General features: G+C 37.8%; 1 protein-coding gene across 1 annotated transcript; it reads left to right on the forward strand.

Annotated features, from left to right (window-relative positions):
- Positions 1-5,369: 5,369 nt before the first annotated feature.
- LOC107866027 (kunitz trypsin inhibitor 5) lies at positions 5,370-6,254 on the forward strand. Its single transcript, XM_047404817.1, has one exon. It carries the CDS (start codon positions 5,437-5,439, stop codon positions 6,040-6,042), a length of 606 nt encoding a protein of 201 aa, XP_047260773.1. The 5' UTR covers positions 5,370-5,436; the 3' UTR covers positions 6,043-6,254.
- The last annotated feature ends 1,968 nt before the right edge of the window (positions 6,255-8,222 follow it).

Raw genomic sequence — 8,222 nt, forward strand, 5'->3', positions numbered from 1 at the left:
TGTACATCATTTTCTATGAATTATAAAACCATGCACATGTAGTTTTTGTTAATAGAACTTTATTGAAAGGAAGAAAGGCTAAGGTTTACAATATAATCTGAAAAAGCCTGAAACTAACTAAACAAAAGTAGGCTATATATACATAGCCAATAACCTAAAGGTCCATAAACTAAAGGCCCAATAACATATGGGCTAACATCCCCCCTCAAACTCACAATGCAACAGCAATAAGCATTGAGAGTTTGTCACACAAAAAACGAAATCGAGACGCCGACTGAGCCTTCGTAAAAAGGTCAGCAATCTGCAAAGACGATGGAACAAAAGGAAGCGATATGGTCCCGAGCTGTAAATGATGACGGGTGAAGTGACAATCAATCTCAATGTGCTTCGTACGCTCATGGAAGACAGAATTCTTTGCAATTTGTACCGCACTTTTGTTATCACAATGCAGGGGAGTAGGCATAGAAATGTGAACCCCCATATCTGCAAGAAGCCAACGTAACCAAATAATCTCACATGTAGTCACAGCCATAGCACGATACTCAGCCTCCGTGGAAGATCTAGAGACAACATCTTGTTTCTTGCTCTTCCACGAGATTAAAGAGTCTCCAAGAAACACACAAAAACCAGTGGTGGATTTACGATCATTGCGATCTCCATCCCAATCAGCATCACTATAGGCTCGCAACTCGAGAGATGACGTCGAGGGAAACAAGAGATTCTGAAACTGAGTGCCACGAAGATACCTTAGAATACGAAGTACAGCTCCCCAGTGCACAGAAGTAGGAGCAGTAACAAACTGGCTAACAACATGAACTGCATGTGCTATATCTGGACAAGTAACCGTAAGATAAACCAAACTACCCACAATAGTCCGATAAAGACTCGGATCTGATAATGGAACACCATCACTAGGAGAGTAACGTGCATTGGTTTCAAGGGGAGTATCTACAGTCCTGTTGTCAGAAAGACGCGCCCGTGTAAACAAGTCAGATATATACTTAGTCTGAGAAAGAAGATACCCTTTCTTAGACTGAGCCACCTCAATACCCAGAAAATAACGCAGCAAGCCCAAGTCCTTCATTGCAAATCGATGAGCCAAATCATACTTCAATAACTCAATACCACTATGATCATCACCAGTAATAATCATATCATCTACATATAAGGACAATAGAATTCGCCCTGCACTTGTACATCTAACAAACAAGGCTGAATCATGGTTACTCGGGACAAATCCAAGGGAAGTAATAACAGTGGAGAATTTCTCAAACCAAGCACGAGGGGCTTGTTTGAGACCATATAAAGCTTTTCGAAGCCGACAAACTTCACCTGGCTGGTGGTCAATACCTGGGGGAGGAGTCATATAAACTTCCGCGTGGAGATCACCATTCAGAAAAGCATTCTTGACATCCATCTGAAATATCTTCCACTGTCGAACGGATGCAACAGCAATCATAGTGCGAACAGTCGTCATCTTTGCTACGGGGGAAAAAGTCTCCTCATAATCCATACCATATTGTTGTGAATACCCTTTTGCCACAAGTCTTGCCTTGTATCGCTCAACAGACCCATCAGATTTTGTTTTTATCTTATACACCCATCGACAACCAATCGCATGCTTACCAGGTGGGAGAGTAACCAAATCCCATGTATGTGTATGATGAAGAGCAGCAAGTTCCTCGGCCATAGCATTCTGCCAAAGAGGATCAGACACAGCCTCTCTATACGACTCAGGTTCAGACAAATGATGTATGTTTGCAATAAAGGAAGCAAATGAGGCTGAATATGTAGAATAGTAAAAATCTGGCAGTTTGGTGGACTTACAAGGTCGAGTAGACCTCCTCAGAGGTGGTGGGTCTCCAGTCTCAACAGTCGAAGGAGCAGACTCAGGCACAGGCGAGGCTGAAGCACTATCAGGTGGCACACCAGATGGCATGGATGAATCCGGAACTGGAACCTCTATGTCAATCCCAAAGGGATCAATAAGCCGAATATCTGACTTTGTCACATCATGGGTTTTAGCTGGAATGGAATAAAAAGGAATATGTTCCAAAAAAGTGACATGTCGTGAAACATATAATTTCTGACTTACAGGATCATAGCAACGATAACCTTTTTGTCCAATACCATACCCCAAAAACACACATATAGCTGATTTTGACCCTAACTTATTTCGTTCAACATGAGGACGAAGAACAAAGCAAGTACATCCAAAAACTCGTAATGCAGAATAATTCGGCGGGTGACCATATAGTTTCTCAAACGGAGACATCCCTGAAGTCAATGCAGTAGGAATACGATTAATTACATATACAGCAGTTAGAACTGCTTCTCCCCAAAAAATACTAGGAACCTCTGCAGACAAAAGTAAAGAGCGTGCTGTCTCAACAATATGACGATGTTTTCTTTCTGCCAGACCGTTCTGCTCAGGAGTGTCGGTACAAGATGACTGGTGTATGGTACCATCAGAGGCAAGTAACTGAGTGAAGTCATTAGAGGTATATTCACCCCCTAAGTCACACCTGAAACACTTTATCACAGCTGAATGTTGTGTTTTAACAAGGGCTCTAAAGTTGTTGTAAATGCCAAAGAAATCAGATCTGCGTTTCATAAGATACACCCAGGTATAACGAGTATAGTCATCTATAAACGAAACATAATAGGTCGATCCACCCTTAGTGGATACTGGCGCTGGTCCCCATACATCAGAATGAATAATGTCAAAAGGAGCAACAGAATAAGACACACTTTTATTAAACGGTAAGGCAGAAAATTTTGCCAGTTTACAACCACTACAATCTGAAATATCACTAGTGTTCACATGACCCAAAGCACCACTAGAGACCAAAAAACGTAAACGTGAAACTGACACATGTCCTAATCTGGAATGCCAAAGATAAAACTGAGAAGACAAAGGACTCAAACGAAAAGAAGATAAATCTATGCTAGAGGCAGCAACTACAGACACTTTGAGATTCTCCAAGACATAGAGTTCCCCCAACCTACGGCCGGTCCCAATCACCCTCTGAGTGTGTTGGTCCTGTATAACACAAACAGAATCAGAAAAAAACACCCAATTACCAGCCTTACACAACTGACTGACCGAAACAAGATTTAAAGCAAGTTTGGGAATGTAATAAACATCAGAGAGGACAATGTGAGGGGTAGTAACAGAACCAACACCCTCGACTGACATAGGTACAGCACTCGCGGACATAACAGAGATTGGTGAAATGGGTGACAAAGAACCAAACGATGACAAATGAGGGGACATGTGATGAGACGCACCAGAATCCAATATCCACAAGGAGGAAGGAATACCTGAGGTACTAGAAGAAACTGAACCCGAATGAGACATAGATGCTGACATGGCCGTAGGATTAGAAACGAAGAACTGTCTGAACTGTTCGAAAACCTGGGGATCCAACGCAGAAGGTGGCATAGTGCTAACAGACTCAACATCTACAGATGGTGCAGCAGCAGCGAACTGTGGAGGACGAGATGACCACGGAGGAGCACCAGAGGAGCGTGACGGAGACTTTTGCTGCCCATATTTCTGTTGCTGCCCAGATTGAGGCTGTTTGACCTTGTTAAGTAACAACGGACACTGAGCCTTCCAATGATTTTTCTGTTTGCAGAATGCACACTCATCAAATGCAACTTTAGGAGATTGTCGAGTCTGAGTACGGGGTGGCCTAGACTGATCAGTTGAAGCAGCAAACACGACAGGAGTAGTAGTTACTTTAGACCCTTTATCCACTTGAGACTTGATACGAGTCTCCTCTGCAATCAGTTCATGAACCACAGAATCAACAGTAGGGAGGGGAGATCGATGAAGGATTGTTCCACGTAGGCCCTCAAAGTCAGAACGGAGTGCCATCAAAAACTGAACCAAGCGTTGCTCTTCCCGTCTAGCAATGTACGGCCCAAAACCTTTTAACTCTGCAGATTCAGTAAGTGCCAATTGATCCCACAAATCCGACATGGCAGCATAAAAATCTTGAATACTGAGATCATGCTGTTGAAGAGCACGGATATCATACTCCAACTGGTACTGCTTAGCAAAATTAGACTGAGTGTACAGTCTTTCCAAATGATCCCAGACCTCCTTTGCTGTGTCATACTTAGCCAATTGCATACCAATTGACTGAGTTACAGAATTGTTAATCCAAGTGATAATCTTGGAGTTATTAGTTTCCCATAAGTCCACCAACAAATCAAAATTTTCAGTTTTATCATCGATAGGTCTTGGTTTTACTCCAGTGATATAACCCCACATATTCTTCCCACGAAGAAAATTCTTCATGACATAACTCCAATAGGCATAGTTCTTACCATCTAATTGAGTACTAATGGACTGGAGAGAATCATCCTTTCCAGTCATTGTAAACACAGCAACACACAAACAATTCAAAAAAACAAAAAGATGCAAAACCCTAGGTTGAACAATTCCGAACGAACAACAATGGCAGCAAGCAAAGGAACGAAAGACGAATAATACCAGACAGCAAACGAAGACAGCAACAAATCAATCCAACCAAAAACCCAACGAAAACAGCAAACGAATACAGCAGGACCTCAAAAAAAAAAAAATTCGGGACTCCGCCCCGAACCCCGGACGGGGGCGCGCTGCCCCCCGTACCCCCCCAGCGAACTCACCGCGGAGTTCGATCCGCGCAGTAGGTGCCTGCTACAAAATCTTCAACCAACAAATCAAAGGACATGGATCGAACTAGCTTTGATACCATGTTAATAGAACTTTATTGAAAGGAAGAAAGGCTAAGGTTTACAATATAATCTGAAAAAGCCTGAAACTAACTAAACAAAAGTAGGCTATATATACATAGCCAATAACCTAAAGGTCCATAAACTAAAGGCCCAATAACATATGGGCTAACAGTTTTTATTACGACATGCCAAACTTTAGAAATTCAAACTACGGCAAAATTCAATTCTTTTGACTTTTTTTTCCTACCTACGTAACATAGTTTAATACTCCTCCATTCTAAATTGGTTATTTCCTTTTTTCTTCACACGTCCCTCGTAAAATCATAAATAAAATGAGTAATTTTATTAATTTATCATTTATCTTCTCCTTTGAAAAAGATTTCTTTTTTTGGAATTTGTAAACCTGCATGCTCTTTCAAAAACTACTAATTGTAGAGGTAAATAATTTTTTCTTTTATTAATTTGATCTTGATTTGGTAAATGGATCGATAATTCGGGACAATTGCATATAATAAGGTATACACAATTAATATGAGATGCGTCACGAAGTCAAAAGTACGCCTTCAGTTTTTCAAACATCAGAAAATCACAATTCAAAACTATAACACCAAGCCAACGTAATGGTATACAAATTTCAACATCAACCTCTATATAAATACAGTAAACATTTACCCCCAAAAAACATCAATCATACTACTGATCAAAATGAAGATATCTGGGATTTTATTACTTTCTTCCCTCCTTAGTTTTACCTTATTCCAAATCACAAAATCCGAACCAGTTGTTGATACTAACAATGAACAAGTCATGACAGGATCCACCTACTACATATTGCCCGCCACCACAGGCAACGGTGGTGGCCTAACGCTAGCGCAAGGCGCTAACGGGAGCTGTCCGCTCAACGTTTACCAAGCGCAAAATTCGCAAAGCGTAGGCCTTCCATTGAGATTGTTGATGGTGAATTCAAGCTCGGGTTTAGTAATAGACGAAAATGAGGCGATAAATATTAAATTCGCAGCGCCAAAGTACGAATCAATATGTAAAAAATCAACCGTTTGGAAAATTGAAGAAGGGTTAGTGACAACTGGTGGAATTAAGGGTGGATTAGTAAGTGGTACGTCCACATGTTTATTTACGATTCAGAAATATGAAGATGCATATGCTTTACAATATTGGCCTAGACCAAAGGGACGTACTTTTGTTTGTCCAAAATTGTCCTGTGGGTATATTGGTATTTCACCAGTTGCAAATGGATCGAGGCGTTTGGCTGTGAACCGAACGGCTTGCAAGATTGTGTTCAAGAAAGCCTAAGATATTTTTTAAATTGTCGCAGTTATAACGGAAAATTTAGTGCACCAAACTGACATTTTCTTTAGTAGTAATAACATTGTTGAAATAAATAGTGAGATGTTTCCATATTGATTTGTCAGTTTAATCTGCTGGAATAAATGCTTGTTATACTTTGCTGCTGGTTACCATGTATTATCAGACTTGTTATGAATAATATAATTTAATTTAATTTATCCACTGGAATACATTTACCATCTCTCCAGCTTCATCCTGTAAAACAAATATTATGCATCCAGCATCTCTAAGACATCTCAATTTCTATCATTGTTAAATTTCGATCCATGGATTCTCCTTAAAATTGTTCCAAATTTTATTTCAGGATTGTTATCCTTATTCCACTTACCAAACGTTTCCTCATAGTCTTGATTCACTTCATTGATTATGTTGGTGTAATATACAAATTACAATAATTAGTTGAAATAATAAAGTGAACCAAAAATGAAGAAAATAAGAATCTTCTTCTTCTTGGCTGAGGCGTGGTTATCTCACTTTTCTAAAGGAAATTCAAGACCACTGCAACATAATCTACACCGATCTAGCAGTATATCTCTCGACTTGTCCCCTCCAGGATACAACAACGCATCAACAGAGTATTAAGCAACTCTGGATTAGTTGAAGAGTCCAAAACTCCACCACAAAAACACCATCCTTCATTATACAAAAACTCTGTTTTGTATATTGTATATAGTTAAAGACTTATTAGAATATTTTTCTTTGTTTCAACTCTTTCTTTCACTAATATAATTACTCTCTTTTGTATAGTGAATATAGTTGAAGACTTAGAATATTTTCCATATCTCAACTCTCTCTTTCACTACTACACATAACAATATTTCCCACACTTATCATCTTTTGCTTATACTTAAATATTCAAGCACAAAGAAAGAAATACCACTATTTATAGGTGCAGAATTCTTCCATGTAATGAATAGGATGAATGAGGGGTAATAATGTAGGTAGATAAATAGTTTTGATGTTACATATGTTTCATGCAACTAAATACGAGTTACTAAAAACTAATGGTTATATGAGTTACAAGAACTAATGATCATCTTTTACCACAATTTATACTCAATACACCAAAAGATAATGTGGTGAGTTACGAGAATAATGACACCATCTCTACTTTATGCCTACTAATTGTACTTTAATATTTTTATTTTAATAATAAAATACACCAACAAATTACTAGGCCACACCCTTGAATAACTTGGACTGTAACTATATATTCTGTTGAACAGAAACAATATATACATATTAGGAACTGATGTAACACATAGTGTCACACGAAAAGTCTTAAGTTTCAATCTTTTTATTTTGGGATAACAATGGTAATTAACCTGAAATCAGCTCGTTACCTGAATTACATCAACAATTACATCCACGAGGATTCATCTTTGTGCACTGTAAGACCTCCAACTTCATTATTTATCCCCGTAGACAATGGCCATACAACATAGCTTTCATATTCATGTTTAGTATTGCCAAGTAACGAGAACTTAGGGTGATAAATTTAGCTCAAATCCATTCGACATGTTCAAGTTTAATGGATTGGGTATGGGCTATATTACAACTAGGTTAAGTTAGGAACAACCCATCATGGCTTAACCTATTACAAATTTGAAGAAAATAGAGTTAATTTTTTGGATAATTTAAAATATATATAACAAAATACTTAGTGCCTGTTTGGGATTACTTATTTCCCAAAGAAAAACACTTATTTTGAGAAAAAACACTTTTTCTAAAAAGTAGGGTGTTTGGTAAACTTGCAAAATTGCTTTTAAAATGAAGCAGAAGCAGAAAATTACTTTTTTCATGACTAAAATATCTCTATCACTCTCTCTCTCTCTCACACACACACATATATATATGATTAAAGTTTGATTTTAATATTTTACATACTGCATATTTAGATCATAATTCTTTATTTTATTTATGATTTAAATATTATTATTTTATTTTCACTCATTTTCTTTAAATAAATTTAAAAAAATCATTGACGATGATCCAAAGAATATATAACTTTTTATTTTTTATTATTAATAATAACAAATGACAGATGAATCACGTTACAAGAATAAATGATATTTTGATAACACTTGTAAATGTTTCTAGAATATTTAATTTTAAATAAATAATTT

This window comes from Capsicum annuum, unplaced genomic scaffold (genome assembly GCF_002878395.1).
Source record: "Capsicum annuum cultivar UCD-10X-F1 unplaced genomic scaffold, UCD10Xv1.1 ctg69042, whole genome shotgun sequence".
Lineage (NCBI taxonomy): Eukaryota > Viridiplantae > Streptophyta > Magnoliopsida > Solanales > Solanaceae > Capsicum > Capsicum annuum.

Bases quoted from the DNA above. Each gene is read 5' to 3' on its own strand.
- LOC107866027 (XM_047404817.1), top strand. From the start codon at position 5,437: ATGAAGATATCTGGGATTTTATTACTTTCTTCCCTCCTTAGTTTTACC.